Here is a 25,469-nt window from a genome sequence, read left to right as displayed (position 1 = left end):
CCAATGTTGTTTTCAGTATACCATATTGCCTTCTTTTTTACTTCCTCTCTGCATATGGCACTGTGCTAGGTGCTATAGAAACACTCCCCAGGACCTTTCAATTCAGGAACAACGCTGTTGACACACCAGCATGAAAGGTACCTCACACACAACCCACTGGCACTGACTTGCACACTCTTCAGTTATTTATATCATGTAGCGCTCTAACCCCCTTCTCCCTCCCTCCCTCCTCTCCTGTGTTCAACCTGTCGCTGACTCTGGCTGTTGCTTCTCTGCACTAATGCCAAGGGCTGTCTCTGCCGCTGTGGAGGCTGCCCTCCAACACCTCACTCCCTGATGCAGGGCCGGATGCCTCTCCTTATGGGGCCTACACCTCCCGATACTCTCCCTTCAGACACGCCAGACGGCCCTGGCAGCTGTCACCCCTTCACCTGGATCCTGACCGTGTCACACCCACCCCTGGGAAAATCTCCAGATGCACCCTGAGCAAAACACAGAGGCCTGAGTGAGGAGACTGATGGGGAGCGGGGCTCCTGAGAACACAGGGCAGGTGCCAAGTCTCAAAGAAAAGAGAAATGATAGACTTGAGAGTGAAACTAAAAATAAAGAGAATGTGTTTTAATACCCCTTTGGCTGATTCATCTTTCTGTGGCACCAGAAAGAGGGGCGTTACCCCCTATTCATGAATGCCTTATGCTTTGCCTACAAGGCCTCTCTTCCCACATCTGAAAGAGTAAACTGACAGTAACAGTGTAAGTATAGGAGATAATGCTGGTGGCATGGCTACAATCTCCACATTGGAGCCGGACTCATCTTACAATTTCCGTCACAGCCTTTCTCAAAAAAATGAGATAACTCAGGTCCATATGTGCGATTCCTCAACATCCCTTCTTATTCTCTGTTGTTTTGTCTGTCTTCATCTCATTCAGGCATGGGTCCAAGATGGAGTAGTGATTAGTGGGCCTGGTGACATTGTATACTTGGTGGCTGTTTATTTCCAAAGCATGGTTGGCAGGAAAGGGAGCCTTAGATTTCAGTCATTCCAGAGAGGGAACTAAACTCTAATTCTTAGCCTACCATGAACTCTGCATAATATGAGCTTTTGCCCTAAAGTGCATCAGTCAGCAAAAAGAATGTCAATGGCTGTCAATAACAGGAGACAAGAAGATATAGGGGAAGACGAGAAAAGAGAGAGGAGAGAAATACATGTGCTGGTGGAAAGTGATTGGGGAACCACTCTGACCATGTATTTTGCCCACACCCATCCCATGCCTTGCAGCATTGTTTTGAAATAAGTGAACAGATACTAATGCTGAAAAGCCAATTACTTTTGCCAGTGGATTATTTGGGAGAAATCAAAGGTAACAAGAGTTCAAGATAAGCCCATATCACTTGTGTGACTTGATTGGAGGATCTGTTCTCATAGAGTTCCTAATCCAGATTAAAATTATTTAGGACAGTCTACACAACATAAAGTTTGGATATTCTTTCAAAGGAACACATATTCATTCATTTTCATAGAGAACAGTCCTCCTTGATCTAGAAAGGCCATCTTTTCCACCAAACTTTGGAAAGGATGCATTTTTAAGAGGGAGAGAGGAAGAGGAGGAGACCTGCCCAGCTAGCCTTGCTGGCCAACTAACTCCATAACAGTTATAAGAGCTAACATTTATTTAGAGTTTATTGCATACCGGACATTGTGCAAAACACTTTACATACATTCTCACTTAACCTTCACAACAGTCTCGGGAGATACTCTCATGTCCATTTTACATAAGAAGTTCTGAGTCTTAGAAAAGTTGGTGCTTTGCCCACGGTGAATAGTGAATAAGTGGCAGAATCCAGACCTGTCTGACTCCAAAACGTGTGCTTTTAGCCACTCCACACATTGCCTCCTTCACTGGTATGACAGATGTCACAGGCAGATCATACTCAAACCCTGCAGTATGTTCTAAATAATTGAAACTATATAACTGGAAAATGGTAGCTAACTTATATAGCAGGCTCAACTGAAATAATTCAAACATAAAAATGACCTCCTGGCATTTGATTATCTTTTACCTTAGACGTTGATAAACCAAACCATTCCCTCAGGACAACATTTCTGTCCAGCAAAGCATTTCTCTTGCCAAAGTATAATTTTGTTGGCTACATCTATCTTCTCCAAGGCCTGGAATCAAACCTAAACTAGTAAATTGTGCTGACCTGGCAAGACGCTCGCCCTCCAGGGCATTGTATCAGGCTAAAGTAATACATCACGTTGCTTCCCACTCTGTCGGCCCATTTCTCCAAAGAGCCCTAAAACGGTAATGTTTCTCCTCTGAATCTCTAGTTTTCTTGCTCATAAGCCTTGCGCTTTAGCTCCCTGGCCTTTGGGACAGAGGCAGACTGAATAGCACTAGTTTCACACCTGCCCTTGAGTTGGGACTTCCAAAAAGAAAAGGCAGATTTGAAGAAAAGGGCAGCCCCACAGATCGCTGCTTCATTCCTTTTAGGCCCAGAGATACACAAACATTGACTTGATTGGGTAACAGGAAGACTTTGGTCTTTGGGTGATGGGGATTTAGAAGCTGAGAACGAGTTGCCGAGTGATGGGGGTGGTGGCAGGTCGAACAGAGCCACGATTCCTAGAAAAGATGACCTTGTTCAACGAAGTAGTGGGACCAGCAGACACTGGAAATTAAAATTTAACACAGGCTGAAGTGAAACTGATGACCGAACTTGATAGGTTTTCAAGAAAAGTTTATGACACGCCGTTCATAGAAGAGAGGACATTTTCTGTGTTCACTTTTATAAATGCCAGAGGCCAGTCCTACTTGGAAAGATCTTCTGCAGAAAAGCAGAAATGTGCAGAGTCCACTAGCAACATATAAGGCAGGCAATAGGCATATATTTTTGAAAAATTTCCTCAAAAACAGTCCTGTTTTTAAAATGTTTTGACAATAGTTTTGATACTGACAGTCAAGCACTTCATTCCCTGATATGTGTTCGAGTATGTGTGTGTACATACTCTCGTTATTCTAAATGCATAGTGATGTGGACGGTCTTACAGTAGTGAAGGCATCTTTCCACATCTTTACTAAGCACATGAACACATATATCTCAATATTTGTTTTAATTCAAGTTGATTTCCATAGAATTTTTTAAAGGTAAAATATCGATTCATCAAAAGGCTTTAAGTTAATGCAAATCCTATGAATTCAGGAAATAACCATTCAATGTATTACATTTGGGGTCTAGGTAATGGTCCTATCACAATTTTCCTTATACTAGGAATTCATGAAAGGAGTCCAGTTTTCCACATAAAGCCATAAAAAAGGAAAGTGACAAGTGATTCTCACTAAAATGGACACAAATTTAAGATTACTCACATTTAACCCAACTTTCCTACTAGTATCCCATGCAAAATTATGTCAAATGAATGAATTTTTATTAGATAAGGTGGTCCATGGAGCACTGCTGCCTAAGAAGCTAATCATTCTGAGTTATTCTAAATTGTCAACAGGTCTGGAAGTTATGCATAGATAGTTGGTGTAGGAAACCTAACTGGCTTCTACAGATATTAACCATGGTATTTGATTGTGTGATCAATCTTAAGTTAATCAAAGTTAAATGCAACTTCGTTTTTTATTAGTTAATAATCCATTTGCATTTTCTACCAGACACATAATTGTGAATTTTCTAGAAATAGCCCTGGAAATACAACTAGAACTGTCTTACTTCTTTTTCCTTGCCTTCAAAACACGATCAACTTTAGAACCTCCCCCGTTAGCAATTTCTAGAGAACCTTTAGTCCTTGGAACGCAAAGAGTAACAAGTGTATATCTTCAGAACTGGATATTTCCCTATTTGGAGAATGGTAGCATTTTTTATTATTTAAATACTGATTCTTCAAATCAATGTCTCCTTTTTCCAACAATAGAGTTAAAATAATTAAAGGAAAGCTTTCTCAATAAGCAAGAGGGGAAGTTTCAAAGGAAATTAAAGTTGAGTACAATGTCCCGACTGTATTCCCAGAAATCTATAAAGAAACACAAGCTTATGTAGCACCAATAAAGGTAGTACATATTTACCAATGATGAATGACCAGAGCTCTTTGCTCTAGAAGTGATGACCCCAGTTAAATCTCATTATTATGCCTTCTCCTTCAGAGATGGAGGGAAGCAAGTTGCTTGCATCCATGACAAAATGTGAAACCCAGCTAATTGGCATGGTTTTGATGATGCCAAAATTCTGCCCCAAACTCTTATAACTAGCAAGTTTGCCCTGAACATTATTGAATTACTCCACTGACCATGCATTATTTAAAGGGAAGTGCTATTATTATAGAAGCCAGCTGTTTAATCATTGGAATTCTGTCTGTTGGCCCACTTACAAGATACAGCCATGCACTGTGATGACACTTTATGTGTCTGCTCATAGAGGACTCAAGGCCTAGGTTAGGTGGTAGCCAACTTGTCTGCTAAGCAATCTTTGGTTTGCATGCTCTGGAGCAAACCTACTGAAAAATAAATACACAAATATATAAATTTCCAATATCAAGACTTTGTCAGCAAGGAAAATTCTGTGAAATTCTACACATGCCTGTGCACCCTAACAGTTGAGTGAGTATATGGACACTTCATAATTGGTATGACAGAACTCTGGGACTACACCTAGTTGTAGAAAGGACTAGCCCAGTCACCTGTCTTTTGTTATAGAATTGAGTACAGAAAAATGTTTTGAGCATCTTGGGGAACTCAAATGATAAACAGAAAACAAATTTTAACCTTCTAAGTTAGAAAATATTTGGTTTTCTTTCTTGAAGACAGTGTAAAAGTGGTTTCCAACCATAGTGAATATTTGGTTGGCCTAGGTGAGTTTTCTCCTCCATTTCTTTACTTATTGCAGAATATTTGGAATAGAAAGAACCATAGCAGTCAGACACTGTGTTCAATACAGGAATATGGTCTTAGGATCTCCGACAGGTGTTCATATAGCCTTTACTTAACTGCTTCCAGCAATGGGAAGTTCATTACATTTAAAAGAAGTCAGTCCCATTTTTAACACTCTTAAGTTCAAATTGTTAGAAATTTTTTCTTATATTAGTCCAACATTTGTTTCTTTTTCACCTACCAACTCCGATTCTGCCCACTGGAGCATAATTACCTAGTGCTTAATGAGGAGTTTTTAAAGGCAAGGATGGAACAGTTCACTCCATCTCATTTAAAAATTACTCATAATGACAATAGCTGCAATTCTGAGGTCATTAAAAATCCCTATTTTTCTCAAGATTGATACTGTAGCAAATTATTTTACTGTTTTCCTGGTAAAACACATTGCATCATGCTCCTAGTTTTAGCCCATAGCAACAAATATCTTTATTGTGGTTCTGGAAAAATAAGAAATATGAGGCATTTGAAGATAAAGGGAAAAACTTTGACCTTCAACTCTGGCCTCTCAACTGGTGAGAAATGATTTTTTTGTTGTTAAATATCTTTATGTAGAACCAGAAGTCAAGTCTATAAGACACTTCAAAGGATCAATTAAACTTTAAAAGGCAAGGTAAATACTTGTTATGTTCATATATTTTCAATGAAGTACAATTAGTCCATTGTAGACATCATGAATAGACAAAGAAAAACATCTTTCTAGGATTGTGGTGGCTAGAAATAACTGGTAGTTACATTTTTGGCAAAATCCAAGTCTGTAATATTTTGACAACATTAAAAAAACAGATATAGACATAAGGTAAACTTTCTTTTTAGAGCATTATGGAAGAGTCCTAAATTTCTCTGTTCCTAAAGTCATTGATCTATGGACTAAAAAAGCACAGCTATTTTATAGACTGAACCATGGCAAACTCTGAGCTCATCTAAGAGGTGACAAAGCAGATGCCTGGTGTGTGCTATTATTGTTTGCTGTGCTGATGATTACTTTCTGTCTCTCAAGAGGAAATAGTCCTGTGGTGAGTTTCATGTCTGTTGACAGTCACCAAGAAGGGAACATGTATACATACAATGTTTGATGCTGTTCTGAGATGAAGGTTAGTGTCTTTCTCCAGTGGCAAAGCAAGAAGCTCCAGAGCCTATGGAGTCTCAGAAGGAAGATTACTTTAGAGATGCTTGAAACAGAGGTGCTAAATAGGTCCTGGAATCACAGAGCCTATCCCTCTCCATCTTCAACCCATAAGGATGAAATTAGTTGTTTCTAAGTTAGCCGAGTGTGAAGGTTTCTGGAACCACTCCTGCCACATTACCTCCAAACATCAAATTACTATTCCAAATTCAACAAATGAATCTCAATCATGTCCCATTAAGAAATGCATCGTTTTGGCAAAGAGCAATCATTACCTGCGGTGGATGACAGGGACACTTACCTCAACGTAGGCTGAGTCACCTTCCCCTCTCTCTCCACCCCAAGAGAAAACCAAAGTGTATCAGCCACTCTCCACTGGCTGACCCCTTCAGCCTCTTGAAATAGCCACTTAGCAAAAAGTATGCAGAAGTCCTTTGTGGATTACAGAGAACCATGTAAGCCTATTTGTGTCTTTATTCTAATTTATAGTTCCAGGAAAAGATGATGAAAACAAAAAAACAAAAAATATTGTTTACATTGCCCAAGGGACCAGATAAGTCCTGGCTTGCCAGGGCCCAGCTGGCAAGCAGAAGCAGACAGTCTTCTGCACTGGTTGATCCTCCAATGGCAAGTGAAAGCACCATCGAGGCTCCAACTGGGACCAGCTGCCCGGTCCCTTCCAAATCCCTCAACCATGAGGAACCCACAGGGTTCGCCCTGAACGAAAGTAGCACACCCCACCCAAAGAGACCACAATTGAACCCTTGCTAAGTTTCTACCCCCAGCTGCCCTAAGAATGACAATAAACCTGCCTTACAGGGAGGAAGCATCCCCAGGTTCCGGTGCCAAGCATCAGGAAAACATTTGGATTCTTAGAGGATGCCATGAACAGCTGGCCCCTCGAGCCGCAAGGCAGCCAAACTAGTTTGGTAGCAGGCCATGACCATGGGTCTGATCTCCCCCAACTAGTGAGTTCAAAATATACATGGAGATTTTGACTTTCAAAACTCCATCCTAAAGTACAGTATCACTATTATGTGAATGTAAGACTTTTTATTTAATGTATAATGCTGTCTTCTGTGTCAGGAATTTAAATTGAACATATGTCACATTGATTAATTGGATCCTTCTGGCTCAATAGTTCACAAATTTTCTTCCATGAAGCTTGGACATCAGTGGAGAAGACTCAGGCCCTCCACTTCCCAAGGGAGGTAATGGAGACAGAGAAAGCCAAGATCCAGTCCCCTGCCCTTGCCCAAGCCACAGCAATTTCACTTTTGTTTATTTTATATATGGGTATATAAGCAAGATTTGGTGTAACAAAAGTTCTACTATGACAAAAAGTTTACAAAGAATTCAAGTACATTTTAAGTTCCATGTAAACTTGTTTTGCCTCCTTTTTACTTCTAGAGCCAGGAAAAGTGTGTCCAAATCAAAACAAAACAAAATAGAATCAAACTAAAACCTACTTGCCAAGTAAAGAGGCCTAATTGATTTGCAAATATCAAAAGAAATTTGATTCCTGGTGTTCCCTCTGGGTAATCAGAATGAAAAATGGACATTTAGTTCATTCTGTCTCAGTCTAGTGGTTATTCTATAAGAAAACAGAAATGATGGTTCTGGTCTCTCTAGGGTGATAGGAGAAGGAGCCCTATCACATTGGTATTATCATCGGTTCCAAGTTCCAAAGCTTCTGGATGCAGTCAATAGAGAGCCTGTCTCTTCACAGACCCTATATGATCCTGGAAAGCAATGTTCTGAGGAAACAAACCAACATTTATTTAGGACCTACTAGGTGTCAGGGGATACACTAAGTACTTTTCATACAGTATGTCATATAATCCTCAAGCAATCAGTACAAGGAAAATCTTATTAACCCCACTTTACAAATGGGTAAACTGAGGCCCAGGAAGCTTAAATGACTTGTCCAGAGTCATACAACAGGTCTCCCAGGCTCTATGAGGCACTTGGGCTTTGCCAGGAGTAGACGTGAGTTTGAATCCTGGCTCCACCACTTACCTCACGAATGACACTGAGTAAGTCATTCCCAACTCTAAGTTTCAGTTTCCACATCAGTTTCGGTTTCCAAGTCTCGGTTTCCGCATCAGTTAAGTGAGGAGAACTTTCCAGACTTAAAATCTCTTTAATTCTCAGTCGGATGATATAACAGAAGCAGTTAAGCCAAAGAGCAAACATCTGAGCCATCCTGCAAACAAAAACCATGCAGATTTGCTAACAAGATTAAGAAAACATAAAACATGCTCTTTTAATTAATATTCCTAGCAGCCTCCCAATTAAGTCAACATATAAGGAAAGGTGAGGATTGGGCATAGACAAGATCCTTGACCACAGGTGGCTAAGAACTTGAGGAGAATTAACACAAATAAATGCACGATGAGTGAGGTAGTGCCAACGAGTGTGGCACCAACTCCAGGAGACATGCTGGAGTCCAGAAAGATCTAGGGGGTCAGGAATTGTTGGAGGAGCTTCAAGAAGAGGTTTACTCACAAAAGTGTGGGTTGACGAGGTGTGGGGAGAGGAGAGTCTTCAGGGGCTGTGTGGAACTGTGAAGATAGCATATTATCCCACTCTAAAGCCCGGCCTCTCTGCGTTTGATTGGAACAGACAAGCCCACGGGGTATGGCTCGAGCAGTCGGAGGGCGCCTCAGACAGGAATCGTGGATGAATGCTGCTTCCGGAGCTGCGATCTGAGGAGGCTGGAGATGTACTGCGCGCCTCTCAAGCCTGCCAAGTCGGCCCGCTCTGTCCGTGCCCAGCGCCACACCGACATGCCCAAGGCTCAGAAGGTAAGCCAGCCTGGGGTGGGGATGGGGGTCGGCCACCCCTGTGAGATCTGTATCCTATCCATGTGGGTGAGCCAAACAGTAACTAGGTCCCGTAGTCTCCTGGCTCACAGGTCAAAAAAGCTCCATTCTCACCTGAGAGGTCCATCCCTTACATCACTCCACATTGTAAACTCTCCCTTCCACTGCTCTGGACCATCTTGTCACCAGAAGATGGTGGAGAAGAGTGATTAAACTTGGGCTTTGGTATCAGACAAAACTGACATCCTAGGTTCACCAATCACCAGCGGAGAGCCCTTGGCGAAATAATGTAACCTCTTAAGCCCTAGTTTCATCAGTAAAGTTGGGATAACGGTACTATCTACCTCATCAGGTCGTTAATGCACATGCAATGCTTTTCACATGCCTGCACAAAGTAACTGTTGGACAAGTGTTAACTTCTGTCGTAACTGCATGAATAAAGTATGTGACCTTTCAAGTCCTGGTATTCTGCAAAGGTGCAAAGAAAAAAAAAAACACTCTAAAATGGGAACTAATAGAAATTCACATCCAGTGGCAAACATAAAAGAAAATAAAAACAAAATAGAAAGAACATAAAAACAAACAGAAACTTCTGTTTGGCTCTAAGAACACCAAAAAATTTCTAATGATCAAAATCTGCAGGTGTCTCTTACTAACAGCTAGACTTTAAACAAGCCTTAGAGATACCATCTATGCCATCAAAAGTATGTAAATCATCTGATGCACATTGATAACTTAATACATTTTTGTTGAATGAGTGAATGAACAAGTGAACAAATGAATATAAGTGACTACATTTTAGTGATTAAATAGAAAGAATGAGAACTAAAGAGAAGGTGAAGAAAATGAGGAAGGATGAATAAGGAAAGTAAAAAGCTCTCAGGTCTCCTTGGGGACTCTGTTGACAAAAAAAGAAAACAACAACTTGAGGTTTTAATCTTTGGAGTCAAAACTAGCATCATGCAGAAGGCACAAGATGAGAGACCAAAAAGCACATAATAACACCTTTGCTGCTTCCTGGTCCTAATTTGCAGCTGAGGCTGGAACAGTGGGCTTAGCAGAGATGTGACCCCAGGGAGCCACCTTGAGTGATGCAAAGGGACTAGGCACAACCTGGTTCACAGAGAACACGGTAGCCAGAGGATGAGTCAGGGGGCAAGCACCACAGAAATAACTTTTAGGTGAATGTGGCTGGAAGGGGTGCTTGAGGGGGTGAAGGCAGGTTAATTCTTTCTCTTTCCAGGCGACACAGTGCCTCTCAATTTCTAGTTTTGGGGAGGGGGTGGGTGGTGTCAGAGATGAGTCCCAAAGTTCTGGAATATCAGGTCTAGTGACTGAGGTCCAGACACCTCTCCAGCACCAATGATGTCTTCTGCATCTATGGAGCCCAGGCATTCTGGGCTGACTCAAAGGCTCTGTCTCCCAGGACACCAAGGGAACCACCTGTTCTCAATGCAATTATTTTTGTGATGTTTACAGTATCAGACCCCATCTACCACCAAGAAAATGAAGTCTCAGAGGAGAAGGAAAGGTGGGCCAAAGAAACATCCAGGAGGGGAACAGAAGGAGGGGACGGAAGCAAGTCAGCAGATGAAAGGAAAGAAGAAAGAGCAGAGGGAGACTGGAGCTAGAAACTGAACACAGGCAAGAAAGGAAAACGGAGGAGAGAAGGACTAAGACAGAGGCAAGGAGGATGAGAGAAAAGCAGACAGCGAGAAAAAAGTGGGAGATGCTATAGAGGAAATGAAGAAAAGTAGGCCCGCTGGAGCTACAGAAATCATGTGACAGAAGGAGAAATGGAGAAATGTGGAGAAACTAATAAACGTGGAGAAATGGAAAAGGAAAATGTCATGCCCAAGAAAGTCCAAAGAAAGATAGTGGCAAGAATGAAAAAAGAACAAAAATTATGAAAGAGGCAAATAAAACAATTCCCCTCCCCACCAAAAAAAACAAGTAAAATAATTAAAATAAAAATCAAGGCTTTTATATGCATTTTAAATGTTTGTGTGAATTTTACAAGAATTTCCAAGTTAAATATTAGCCCCAAATTCTCAGCAAGACTGAATTGTGTCACAAAAGTTCCCAGATTTCCTTTCCTACGGTGTCATTGGAGGCTGCATTTCTTAGTCAAGCTCGGGCCAAAGGGCACCCAGTATTTGCCTAAAGGCCCATGAGGCCTGAGAGCTTACCTATGAGAGGAGGTCACTGAACTTTTTTGTGTGCACTTTGGAATCATAAATAAAAGATGTATTAGTGTGATAGGGCTGCCATAATAAAGTGCCACAGACTAAGTGGCTTACACAACAGAAATTCATTTTCACACATTTCTGGAGGCTGGAAGTCCAAGATCAAGGTGTTGGCAGGGTCAGTTCCTCCTGGGACCTGGGAGGGAAGGATCTGTTTCAAGTCTCTTTCCTTGGTTTGGAATTGGCCTTCTTTTCCCTGTGTTTGCACATTATCTTCCCTCTATACAAATCTCTGTACCCAGATTTCCTCTTCTCATAAGGACACCAGTTATATTGGAGTAGGACCCATCATAATGACCTTATTTTCACTTAAATATCTGTGTAAAGACCCTATCTCCAAATATAATCACATTCTGAGGTACTAGGGGTTAGGACTTCAAGATATGAATTTGGTGGGGGACACAATTCAGCCCCAAACCAAAGAGTTCTGATGTTTGACTACTGCCTTGTGATTCCATCACCTATAAAATTCTCTCCCTCCCTCCCTCCCTCCCCCTCTCTCTCTCTCTCTCATGCACACACACACACACACACACACACACACACACACACACACACACACACACATCTAGATTTTTAGACCTGAAGTCCTATGAGTTTCTGCTCCATGGAAATACTAAGGCCATGTTATGTTAGAGCTGCAAATCGTTTGCTTCAATCCCTTCATTTTGAAGATAACGATACTGAGATCCAGAAATGGGTAAAGAGAGGCTTGGGTTCTAAGCCACCCTCCTCTGGCCAAACAGAGAACAGCACACAATCAACAGGGACTAAGAAAGAATTCCAAAAGGAAAAGATAGGGCAGAAATGGCCACATGAAGTCTGCCACTAATTTAATATTTTCCATCAGAAGGAAGGGGGTGAAAGAGAGAAAGAGCCATAGATTTTCCTGAGGGTAAAGAAAAGTCAAATAGAATCACAGAATTTGAGTCTTAGAGATTTTCTCCTTCAGCTTCCTTGATTTAAACAGTAGGGTTAGGGTCTTCACAGATAATAAAGCAAAAAGCCTCAAGATCATTCAAATTGTGAATTATAAGAGGTGAGAGAGGGTGCAAGAGAAAAGTGCTCAGCCAAGCAAACGATGACACTTGGGGTAAGAGGATGGCAACCAGTAAGTGAAGCATTTCTTCGAAGTAGCCTACTTTGAAGATGTCATGGTATAAAGGAACATTCATTCTACCTGTCCTTCATGCCCCAGCCATGCTTTCTACTTCAAGATCATCCCTCCTCCATGGGTCACTGAAAACCCAGGATATATAATATATGGATATGCCCAAGGCTCAAGCCAGGAAGGAGGAAAAGGTCTGATCACAAGCATGTCAAAGTGCCACATGGGAGCCAAGACACTGCTGTTATGGTTGCAAAGTAGGTCCTAGCTACAAAAGCCAGGCTGCTGCCTGAGCCCATCTGGCCAGCCACCTTATCCAGGAGATGCCCAGTTCTCCTGCTGATACATACATGCTTTGGAACCAGCCTCGGGCATAAGCCAATACCTACTGTTTCTACCACCTGAGAGTAACCCCGCAAACAGCGATGGCTTTTCAAGGGACCACAGTTTGGTAGAAGAATTAACAGTTCATGTCCTATGGAAAGATTTCTTAGAAGATTATCCCTTCCCTTTTTCCTTGATGACTGAATCAATGTCAGTTATAACACAGGGCTTTGGGTAAACTATAGTTATACCCAATGATGAACTTCATTCAAGAAAATGTAAGGCGGGGCTTCCCTGGTGGCGCAGTGGTTGGGGGTCCGCCTGCCGATGCAGGGGACGCGGGTTCGTGCCCTGGTCCGGGAGGATCCCGCGTGCCGCGGAGCAACTGAGCCCGTGAGCCATGGCCGCTGGGCCTGCGAGTCCGGAGCCTGTGCTCCGCAACGGGAGAGGCCACAACAGTGAGAGGCCCGCCTACCGCAAAAAAAAAAAAAAAAAAAAAGAAAATGTAAGGCAAGGACTTTAAAAGAAAAAAAAAGGAATAGAACTTTCTAGTTAAAGAATGCTTTAACTACCAGACTATTAGTTAAAACCCACTGCTTTTTGCCACGGGTTTTATCAACTCTAAAGCAGTCATATTGAATGCCTACATGTGATTTCTCAAGAATATGAATTAAGTAAACAGGAGGAATCTATTGTTGTCTTTCCATCTTACCCCTTCTAGAATCAGTACTAAGCACCTAATGATACATGGCATATAATGATGGATGAAAGGATGGATGGACAAGTGAGTGATATAGGGAGGGGAATAGTATTAGAGACATAGAAGTAAGTAGCACTGCTGAGATGAAATAATTCTTTTTGTCCTTGCATAAGACAGTGAGGCAAGTGCAGCGTAAAAAAGGGAAGGCAGAGGAATTGTGCTTGCACAAGTCTTGCATATTTGGAATTTCCTACTCTAGCCAAAATTGAAATCATTCAAGAACCTACTGCTAAAGGTGGCAACTGGTTGAGTACTTTATGTTAATGTTATGTTATGTTCCTATTCCTATGTTATGTTCCTATTCGTCCCCTCGATGCTTTCTTAAAGTGGTCAGAGTATTAATCACCATTTAAAAGTCCACTGTTTCAAATGTTTCTTTTAGGGAAGATTGATGATTGTGTATAAAACTAACAGGAATATGTAATGAATCATGATCCTTAAATTGTTGAAAATATTTTTATTTAGTACCTATGATGAGCAAACCTCTGTACAAGGCAGGAAGGAAAGTTATAAAGATTGGAGAGACAATAAAACATAGTGGTTAAGGGTACAGAATCTAGAACCAGACTGCCTAGGTTCAAATTCTGGCTATTTCACTTAATAGCTGGATGGCCTTGGGAAAATCATGTAATTTACTTGTGCCTCAGTTTCCTCATCTGCCAAATGGGAGTAATAATTGAATCTACCTCATAGAGCTGTGAGGATTTATTGAGATTGTGTGTGTGTGTGCGTACAAATATATATTACAGTGTTTAAAATGGTGCCTGGCATATAGTAAGCACTATTAAATTTTTAGTTGATATTATTTTACTTAGTTCTTAAAAGTTAGAGCCATCTGAAAAAGAAACAGGTCTCCTCAAGTAGAAGCGAGGCTCCTATCAACAAAAACTTCAAGCTCAAGCTTACCAACACTTTCTAGTGACATGGTAGTGTGTTTCGAGCATATGATAGGAAAAGAGAACTCGATGACCTAAGAATCCTTCCAACCCAGAGAAGCCCAGGTCTATGAATTATTCCAACTTCAGTGGAAGCTTGGCTGTCCCACGTGAAGAACCGTTAACTTTTATTTTGAGGTCATAGAATGAACTTTCAGAAAACCACCATTTTGCTCAACCAGTTAAAATCAAATGTAATATGTGTTTTCATTTCATGGTGCCTGAGGAAAATTTAATTGTAGCATGAACTCCAGCTCTTACTAGTTTAAAGTAAAATTGCCAAAATAAATAAAAATGTGGGATATTTCCGGGCTCACACAGCTTCCGGGACATTTCAGTTTCTAGGGCTGCCGATCTGGTGCCTCTCACAAACATTTGATCTTCTTTCAAACATCTCTTGAAAACAAACAAAACCTCATATAGCTTCTAATGTGCGTGCTGTTAGAATGTAAGGGTGGAAAAGAAATGAGCTCCCAAAGAGCCCCTCCTCTACTCTCTCCTCCATCTCCTGACTGTCTCCCTCCCACCAATCACCAACAGGAAACAATGTTTTCTTAAGTAATAAACTTTGCAATTTCTCAAGTCCACTTGCATCCATGGGGGGAAGATGAGGTCTATTGTCTTTGCTTGCCTATGTGAAGGGAATAGGGCTTTTGGCAATATTTACTAGAAAACAGCAAGCTGACTTTTAATCCAAGGGCAAAGTTGATAGTCTAGAATTAAAGTGGAAGCCTTTTGGTAGCAAGGAAAAGGTAAATCATTTTAGAGGAAGCAGAATGCCGTTTATGAGGTTTGACACATCCACTACAGAATTCCTCAGTGATTAAAAGCCCAGCTACTGAATCCTTTGAAAATCAGTGACAATATGTATTGACCTAGGCAAGATAAGTTCACTTTTAAAGAAGGAACAGGCAAGGTTAGCAAAGGTTCTTCAGTGGCCACTAAACTTCCAGACCTGCAAGGTCAAAATCAGCTTCTCCATCCTCAGAGGCTTAATGGAAATCTGATTACCTTTCCCTGATACCCATCTATTTGGGGCTCCTTCTTTAATGGGACTCCTTTAACAGCCTTAGTGCTACCTCATTTTTATCCAGCAACCAAAAGAGATGGCTTAGAAATATATACTCACATTTAAACTCAAGTAGAGAGAAATGGAAATTGAGAACAGCAGGGAAATTATGAGAGATGTGGGACAACGGGTCTACCATGTCTGGTACTTCTAGAGAGCAGAAACTTCTCACCGCACTAGGAACTCAGTCATAGCTCAATGGGCCATTGCTAGATAAGTAACTAGAGCTAGAAAACATTTTCCAAAATTTCCGTCTATATTTTATTCACTAATGTGGTTACAGTTTTAAGACCCATTGGTCAGAAAACTAACTCTTTTGAAAAAGTAGAGGTTTGATAGAAATAAGAATGCTAAAAGTCCATCCAACTAATTTTAATTCTAAATACCCTAGGTGGTAATTTACAATCTGTAGTTAACTACAGCAAATAGTTTTGAAGGGAAGGAGATTATATTCTCTTCTTTGCTTTTTCTCTGTGCGTGTGTGTGTGTGTGTGTGTGCATGCGTGCTGGGATTCACATGCCAAAATTCTTACAATATTCTGTGTAAAATACATAAACATTCACATGGAGCTTTCTGTCTGGACAGCTCCAAGAGGTCATGTAATCAAAGACCAACCAGCTCTGCCATCCATGTAAATATGATGAGCTATTTTCACAGCTGTAGGTAACAATTATGGAAAGACAAAAATTCTAAATGATTACAAGTAAGACCATGGCAGGTTGAGGGTTGGGTAAAGATTCCTAATCAGTTGACGATTGTAGACTTGGGAACATGTGATCTTTATGTCATGGTATGAGTGTGGCAAGCTTGACTCATTCATGAGGCATTGGAGGACTAGAAAAAAATGAAAAGTATAAAGGAATCAATAAATATATAGCATTATTTGGTCAGTATTGGTTGACCCAGGCCACGATTGGATGGCTCTGGTTTGTCTCTGTCAATAATGATATTTGTTTCCTTCTTCAAAAAACGCCTGTATGGAAGTAAAAGTACTTTTGGCACAATGCAATGATTCTGATGTTTTTAAAACTGTATACACACATGAGTTATTCTTGTGCCATTTTCTGTCTTGGAAAATCACTGGCTGGCACCATGCATGTTTACTCTTACATGCTGAAGGCTCCCACCAACCTCAAACAGATGCAAATCACTTTAACTTGTCATTGTGTTATTTTGTTCGTCCTAAAAGTTCAGAAGAGCCTTCCAAACTTGCAAAATTTCTCTCAGTTCAGTGAGGAGGAAAATTCAGAACACAGTATTTTAATGTTCCGCCCAGAGTTGTCACACACACAAAGAATGAGTGGAAGAGGACAACACCCTTGCCTACTAATCCTCTGAACTCATCACTATTGCGTTGAAATGACACTAAAAGGTAACAACCCTGAGCCTTGCATCTCCCCAGAATATTATAATATAAATCCCCACATACACGAGTTTAAGTACTCTAGCATATGTTGTATGTCAGATGAAACAATGCCATTTTGGAGGCTTAAGAGAAAAAGAATAATCAAACCCAGTTTTTAGGTAAAAATGTGCTGAATCTTTAGCACATAACAGTGAAATTGCTAGAATCTGGTGTTCCACTTTTTAAAATACCACAACATTTGAACCTTTCAGCAATTCCAAAATCAACTCCCCCTGGGAAAGATATGGTGCTTAAAGTTTTTTTCTTAATTTAAAAATGTAACACAAACACAAACAGCTAACTAAACAGGCTGCCCGTATAATCAACAGTCTAAGCAGCCCTGAAGTATTTTACAACATCCTTCAAGACTCTTAAAGGCAACATCAATAACTATTGCCAGCAAGGGAAAATACCCTTCAGCTTTTTTTTTCCCTTTCCTTTTTTTTTTTTTTTTTGGTTTAATTTTTATTTATTTATTTATTTATTTATTTATTTATTTTTGGCTGTGTGGCGAGTGGGGGCTACTCTTCATTGCAGTGCGCAGGCTTCTCATTGCGGTGGCTTCTCTTGCTGCAGAGCATGGGCACTAGGTGTGCGGGCTTCGGTAGTTGTGGCACATGGGCTCAGTAGTTGTGGTTCGTGGGCTCTAGAGTGCAGGCTCTGTAGTTGTGGCGCATGGGCTTAGTTGCTCCGCGGCATGTGGGATCTTCCCGGACCAGGGCTCAAACCCGTGTCCCCTGCACTGGCAGGCAGATTCTTAACCACTGCGCCACCAGGGAAGTCCCTCCCTTTCCTTTTTTTTTTTTCTTTTTCAGGCTTTTAAACCATTTTGGTAGTGATTTCTTACATCACAGATAGAAATACTTGAAACAGAGTCAGGTGGTGTCCTTTGAAAAGTAAGAAAGTTGCCAAGACAGGATAATCTGTGAAGAATTATGGGATAAATACACTCTCTAAACCTGGGGATTCCTAGGGATGTACCAGTCACTAGAAAAAAGAGCTAGACATCTGCTACCCCAGAACTCAAGGGAGCCCTGGGCACCCAGTAAATAACTACTCTTTCACCAGCCAGAGAAAGGGCAGCACCCAAGCATGGGGTGTGCTTTGACAACAGTAACTATTTTTTAAAAGGCAATCATAATAGCTGTTATTTATTAGGCATATGCCCTGTGGTAAAGCGCTATCACAAACCACCTCATTCAATCTTCAGTGTTAGCCTGTAGGGTAAATGCTATAATTACCCACATTGCACAGATTAGAAAACTTGGGCTAAGGGCAGCTAAATGTCTTGCCAAGATCTTGCCCTAACAAGTGGTCAGACCAGAATCCAAACTCAAGACGGACTCTAGCGTGTTAATCATGCATTGTGCTCTCTCTTCTGCATTTCTTCACTGATATTTACTGTACTGCAACCCGCCAGTTGTAAGTTCTGAGACCGGAGAGGGTTCTGTGAACAGCAGAAAGTAGGAAGCCACGCAAGGCTTGCTATGACCTGAACTCTATTCCACCACTCCTGCAGGAAATTTAAATCAATTTAACAAGCATTTCCTGGTTTGCCACTTTGCTCAAAGCAACATGCATCCGGGGGGAGACAGAGGTGCAGGAATAATGCTACCTGCCCTCAAGAGCTTACTTTTTAGTGGGGAAGTGAACACTTACATAATTTATCCCACAGCACATCAATGGTCTAACAAAGGTAGACCCAGAGTGTATTCTGACAGCACAGAAGCCAAAACAGACTGGTGTTGCCATCAAGTTCACAAAATAGATCTAAACCAAGGGCCCTTGAAACAGTAGGCTCTCTTGCATACAACTCTGCCAGGTAAATGTGTAAGGGTGATCACATGCAGTCATAACATTATGAGGTGGGTGCTCTTACCCCACCCTTTCATTTTACAAAACAGGAAACAGAAGGAGAGAAGAATGTAGTGATTGTCAAAGGTCACACAATTCTGTACTGGGAGCTGGGATCCAAGCTAGGTATGTAAGCCCAGGACCTCTGAGAAACATAAATGGGTTATGGAGCCAGGATTTCATTAGGGGAAATGCCCATGTGAAAAGCAATAGGAGAGGATCAGGGAAGCCTGAACAAGCCATCAGAATGCAATGCAAGTCTGACCCCAGTGAAGCAGAGGAAGAGAGACAGTTGGGTGGAAGCATCCTAGACTGCTGAACAGTCTAAGCAAAGTTCAGCAAAGCCACTGAGGAGCCCTTGAGCCAAAGCTGGCCAGTAAAAGAATCTTGTGTTTCCCAGAAATTGGGTCTGCCTTGGTTTCCCCACCATACTCTACTTGAGCTATGGGAGGGGCGTGCCAGGCCCATCCACTACGGCCAGAGGAGACAATCATATTGGAAAAAATGTGCATTCCCGCTATAACCACATAAAAGATAGGATGAGGTCTCTCCAGAAAAAGTAAGTAAATAAGAGGCTGAGCAGACCAACACTGTGCCCAGACTATACATCTCTCACTTTGTTAAAGAGGCAGTTACTCCACCAGGAGCATACATCTCTTGAAAAGTGCACTTTGTCCTTTGCTTTTAAAAGTCACATCCCAAAGCACTGAATTGATTGAATGACACTCACTCTGCTTGGCTCCCAGAGATGAAAGACTGACCTCACTCTCCTGGAATTTGAACTTGTAATCCCCCAAAATAACGAGACATCAAAGTTGATGTTGAGACATATAAATCATCCTCTACAATTTCATGTGTCTCCAGGCCAAGCCAGAAAAATAGCTAGAGCACATCCTTTTCAACAGGTAAAGAGCTGACATCTGGGCCATCTCTTCAATCACCCACTGCTCTTTCTTTTTTCCATTTTGCCCTGTTAAGGAGAAGGTCAATGCTCAGTTAGAACTTTATGCTGTACAATAGGCTGCTAACATTCCATGATGGACAGTATTTGCCTAGCATTTTTTATAGAGTGCCAGTCTTTTCTTAGAGTTTATGTCATATAATGCTTGTTTGCAGTGGGTGGAGATGGAAACAGAGTCTATTGAAAATATCACTGCTCCCTCCCTAAAATGTAAAGGGCCTATTATCATCCTTCTTTTAGATTCTGTCTCTTGGGCAAAATCTCATAAAGATAATAGGCAGGGAGAAAATAAGGGCTTATAACATCCACAGGGTTAGCTTTTCTTAAATGAATGCTGTGCTACTAGACCTCTATCACTAACCATAAAAATGGGACTCAACTCACATTGTGATAAGGGAGGGCACCCACTTCCCTAGAGTCTTGCCTTACCCTCCAAACCAGCATCTACCACCATTTGGGATCATGACATTATCAGTTATTGTTACTGGAAAGAGATTTGGATTTTGAGGGACCCGATATTGTCTTACCTCTTAGAGAGGCAGTATGGCAGAGTGGCTAACTGGTGAGCTCCAGAATCAGAAGGGACTTATACAAATTCCAACCGTGGTCACGTCTTCACTGTAAGACATTAGGGAAGTTGTTTAGCTTTTATAAGCTTCATATTCCAAAGAGGTAAAATGGGCAAGGCACTAGTACCCATCTCCAAGATAACTATGAGAATTAAGTAAGAGAATGTATACAAGTAGCACCTTATAATACAGTGTCCGGCACCTAAAAATGTTCAAGTGATAGAACTGTTATTCTTTTATTAAAATAATAAATTATTTTACTATTAGTTCTAGGTCTATTGATTTGTTCCTATGTGACCTCAAGCAAGTCACTAAATCTTAGCGAGCCTCAGATTGTGAATGAGACAGATGCAAACAACATCATCTCACAAGGTTGTTGGGAGGGTTCACTGAGACTACTGTGTAAACTGTAAAGTGTGTGCAAATTTTAATCAAGATTGCTAGTATTGCCATTGTCATTAGCTCTCAGCAATCTTTTTTTTTTTTTAACATCTTTATTGGAGTATAATTGTTTTACAATAGTGTGTTAGTTTTTCCTTTACAACAAACTGAATCAGTTATACATATACATATGTTCCCATATCTCTTCCCTCTTGCATCACCCTCTCTCCCACCCTCCCTATCCCACCCCTCTAGGTGGTCACAAAGCACAGAGGTGATCTCCCTGTGCTATGCAGCAGCTTCCCACTAGCTATCTAATTTACATTTGATAGTGTGTATATGTCCCTGCCACTCTCTCACTTTGTCACAGCCCACCCTTCCCCCTCCCCATATCCTCAAGTCCATGCTCTAGTAAGTCTGTGTTTTATTCCCGTCCTACCACTAATCTCTTCATGACATTTTTTTCCCTTAGAGTCCATATATGTGTGTTAGCATACGGTATTTGTTTTTCTCCTTCTGACTTACTTCACTCTGTATGACAGACTCCAGGTCCATCCACCTCATTATAAATAACTCAGTTTCATTTCTTTTTATGGCTGAGTAATATTCCATTGTATATATGTGCCACATCTTCTTTATCCATTCATCTGTTGATGGACACTTAGGTTGCTTCCATGTCCTGGCTATTGTAAATAGAGCTCTCAGCAATCTTAATCCAAGAGTTTGTGGATAGCTTTCCTTTGGAAAAAACCAAGAGCTAGGATGTGCTAAGAGATAACGGGGGAATATGAAGGACCCCTTCAGGGCATTTTCCAGCTTCCTAAATACCTGTGTGCGGTATACACTGTGTAATAAAGTATATCACAAATTAACCCCTATCAAACCTATTTCCTCGTGAATTGGTTAACCCCTCCTTCAGAGGGTAAATTTCCTCAACCAACCCCAGTGAGCAAAAGGACCAGCATTTTTTTTGTAAATAATCTTACCTTCCCTGGTGTCAATAGGAAACAGTATTTACTCACTACTGTTTTCCTTTCAAAAATCTGTCTAGTTGCATACTAGAAACAGTTTCAGCTGGTTTGTTTGTCTTGGACAAGCTGTTGAAGTGAAACGTTTTTGCTTGGCTGGACGTGGGACAGTTTCATAACCCCTTCAAGAAGTGCGTTGAAGGTGGGTGCCAGCTCCGGCGGCTGCTTCTAACATGCCTCCACCTGCCACCCATTGTCAGGTGGCCCGCGTCATTAAATTAAGACAATGAGCAAAGCAACAGATGCAACTGAGACTAAATCCCTGAGTGCTTTTGTTTTGTCACTGTCATTGTCTGTAACAAAGAAGTCACATGTGAGAGCCCGGGAAGAGAGCCAAATGCAAACCAGACGACATCCCAGCTGGTTTTGAATGGCCTCCACCGTACGCCTTTGTGCATGGGAACCATGCTGCTTGGAGCAGTGTCAGCTTTATCAAGTGAGTTTCTGCCCATGACTTTGCTGCGATGCCGAGACAGACCCAGAAGAAATAGGCCAGAAGATCCCTCCACTCAGACTTTACACTTTACACTTCTGCTTTGAGGGAAAAAGAATCTCTCTGTTGGGGAAAAGAATAAGATCTATATGGTTGGCCAAGCTAACCCCAATCCTTTTTGCTACAGCCCTCATGAATTTGAAGAGGGAAGCATAGAAGATACCTGAATTTTTTCTTCTGGAAATCTGAGATTAACTTGGATTTAGAGGAAGACTGGAGATTAAATACCTCATGTGCTTTCTTTTTACTTGTTACCATCTCATTCTGGAGCATTTTCCTAGTTGGGGCTTTATCCAGATTCTTAAAAATCTTCTTTTTCTAAGCTGGCATGCCTCTTAAACAGAAAAAGAGGTAAAACCCAAGTTAGGGTATTTTTAGACCTGTTGGTCAATTTGCTTACTAGTTTGATAGACTGATAGTGTCCTTAATAATAGTGATTGTGGGGTTTTGATGAGCCATATACAATCAGCAGGGTCTACTGAGAACTGAACAGGAATGTTTCAAGGAGTTTGGGACAATAGTGTCTCTACTCTGTAGCCCCATATGTCTTTCTTCCATTTTCTGGAGAACTCCTTTAAGGAAGCAGATTAAAAGGTGAGATTAGGAAGGAATACAAACTTTACTGTTAGCTTAACAGCAGATACTTTACTGTTAGCTTAACAGCAGAGCAACAAATGCGTGTCAAGTGAACTTGGTAAAAGTTGTACGATATTTGGGGGAAAAGTGGCAGGATTTTAAATGATAGCATTTCAAGCTATCCTATACAAGTGCCCAATTTCTCCCCACAAAGTTTTTTTCAGTGGCCACTGAGCTAGATATTTTAATAAACATTTTTACACAATAATCTTCCTTCTATTCAGTAAGTACAAGATATTTTGACCATCAACTTACAAAGTGCTAACTTGCTTTTATAAAGGTCTTGATGATAACTCTGATGTTCCAGGTAGAGCTGAAAAACATGTGTAAGAAAAATTATCAAATCCCTATGGGTCTTAGTCAATAGGTACAACTTCCAGAGACTGGTTGATACTGCCCCACCTTCTTACCGCCTCCAGTTCTCAGGGCTAAGTGATCTCCAAGGTCCCTTACAATGATCTCTAAACTTCTAACAATGATTGGGTGATTGATCATTTCCTTAGCCAGAAGGAAGAATTTGGAGATTCCAGTCACCATAGTGAGAATTCTTAGTTTTGGTCTTGACGGAAAATGTTCCCAGGAGAAAGGACACTGAATCCTTGAACCTCACTCTGTACCAATAATTATCTATTACATCCTTCTCTAAGGGCCTCCTGACTAGAAGTGAAATCAATAGAAGCAGCACCTGATGTTTATGCGTGCAAATGTTATTTCCTCCCAGATTTTATTTTACATCTTATTTGTCTAAATTAATGTTGCTATTTAGGTATATTCAAGGATAAAATAATAATTACAGAAAAAGTATAATGATTTGATTCTTCACATTATCAGAGCGTCCATTATATTCATTCATTCATTCAGTTCATTCTGTAGCTATTTATTGAGCACCTGAAATGTTCTGGGCACTGCTCTAGACATGGGGTTGTAACAGTGAACAGAGACAAGTCCCTACTATCATAGGGCTTCTAAGCAAAACTCAATATTCCTTGGATAACAGAATTGCTTGTTGATAGGTGAATGGTAGCACCAAAGCAAGGAATCCAGAATTCTTAATCCAAGAATGGTTACTTTCCAATAAAGATGAAATAATAATAATAAGAGTAAATAACAATTGGTAATACTTACATAGTGCTTACCATGTGCCAGGCCTATTATAAGTGCTTTTATGTTCTAATTCTTTAGTCCTTAATCCTACAACGTAGAAACTATTATTATACTAGTTTATGGATGAAATTAAGACACAAGAGATTGTCACTTGCACAAGTTCACATAGCTAGGAAATGGAAGAGCTGGATTTGAGCACAGCTTAGAATGTCTGTGACTTTATAGATTCTAAATCAACTACAAAAATTCCCAATCTTCTACTTCTAAAGCTCTGCCTCTCACCAAAGGAGATAAAGAAAAAATGAAAAAGAAATAGCTCCTTTTTCCAAAAGCTAAAACAGAACAAAATGCAATAAAACAACAGAGGATGGTCCCAAAATGTGATTTTTTTTCCTCACTAGGAAAAGATGTTCCAGTCCAGAAGACTGAATTTTAAAGGATCTCCTTCCTGTCAAGGAATCTGTGATAGTAGCTGATGAATAAAAACACATTTTTGTGTAATTATAAAGCAATCTGTGGCTCTCATGCCATCAAGGATAAATAGAAGCCTGAGTGAGGTTTGGCTAAACTAAAAACTACAGGCCCATCTACTTATATGTCTTTCTCAGAAAAACTTGGCCCAAGCTGTCTGTTAAATTGAGTGGTGAGGCATAGATATGAAAGGTTGAGACCCAATGTGAGAAATAGATAGGTAGGATACAAAAAACTTCATCAAAGTAATCTCACTTTTTCTCCCTTATTTTTAGGAAGTACATTTGAAGAACACAAGTAGAGGGAGTGCAGGAAACAAGAACTACAGAATGTAGGAAGACCTTCCTGAAGAGTGAAGAATGACACGCCACTGGCAGGATCCTTTGCTCTGCACGAGTTACCTGTTAAACACCAGAAGACCTACCAAAAAAATAAGTTGGATAACATTTCAAAAGATGGGCATTCCCCCCAATGAAATACGCAAGTAAACATTCCAACAATTTCTTTAGGAGTGATTGTTAAAAGCTTTGCACCTTGCAAAAATGGTCCTGGAGTTGGTAGATTGCTGTTGATCCTTTATCAATAATGTTCTATAGAGAAAATATATATATAGATCTTAGTCCCTGCCTCTCAAGAGCCACAAATGCATGGGTGTTATATAGATCCAGTTGCACTACATTTGTCTCTGAATCTTGGCTGCTAGAGACATTCATTCAGCAGCCTTATCTAAGTGGTTTATTAATTTTTTTATTTGCACTTCTTTCTACGCAACACAGGCTGTTTGTTTTACAGTGTCTGGTAATCTTGTTCGTCTATCCCCCTCTCCCCTTCATCACCTTTTTATTTGCCAAATTTGGCCTCCTCAATAGCAGCAGCAAGCAGTCAAATAGCACACCAATTTTTAACCCACAAGATTCCATCTGTGGCATTTGTACCAAATATAAGTTGGATGCATTTACTTTAGACACAAAGCTTTATTATTTCCACATCTTGCTAAAAATGATGCAAGTAGTTGCAACTTTGAGGCCAATCATTTTAGGCATATGTTTTAAGCATAGAAAGTCTCGAACTCTGAATGGTTCCTTCAAATGATGAGTTAGTGTGCAACCTAATCAGTACTTCTCTCTTTTTATTTTTTCCATATAAAGCACTATGTAAATTTAGCATGTCAATAATACAGGATGTATCAAACAGTATGTAAAACTCTGTTTTTTAGTACAATGGTGCTATTTTGTAGTTTGT

General features: G+C 40.7%; 1 protein-coding gene across 8 annotated transcripts in view; it reads left to right on the top strand.

The window, feature by feature from the left end:
- IGF1 (insulin like growth factor 1) overlaps positions 1-24,731 on the top strand; it is a 70,093-nt gene extending 45,362 nt beyond the window's left edge. For 2 of the 8 annotated variants that reach the window (XM_067009994.1, XM_067009995.1), the window contains exons 3-5: positions 8,683-8,864; positions 10,362-10,413; positions 24,503-24,731. In XM_067009994.1, the coding sequence (XP_066866095.1) occupies positions 8,683-8,864; positions 10,362-10,413; positions 24,503-24,528 (260 nt within the window). In that variant the 3' untranslated portion in view covers positions 24,529-24,731. Of the gene's footprint in view, positions 1-8,682; positions 8,865-10,361; positions 10,875-24,502 lie in introns of those variants that run through there. The other 6 variants (XM_067009991.1, XM_067009993.1, XM_059081984.2 and 3 more) reach the window with 3 other exon arrangements.
- The last annotated feature ends 738 nt before the right edge of the window (positions 24,732-25,469 follow it).

The sequence above is a fragment of the Kogia breviceps genome, chromosome 12, assembly GCF_026419965.1.
Source record: "Kogia breviceps isolate mKogBre1 chromosome 12, mKogBre1 haplotype 1, whole genome shotgun sequence".
Taxonomy (NCBI): domain Eukaryota; kingdom Metazoa; phylum Chordata; class Mammalia; order Artiodactyla; family Physeteridae; genus Kogia; species Kogia breviceps.
The sequence above is the reverse complement of the archived record's forward strand: the minus strand, read 5'-3'. Positions and strand labels throughout refer to the sequence as shown.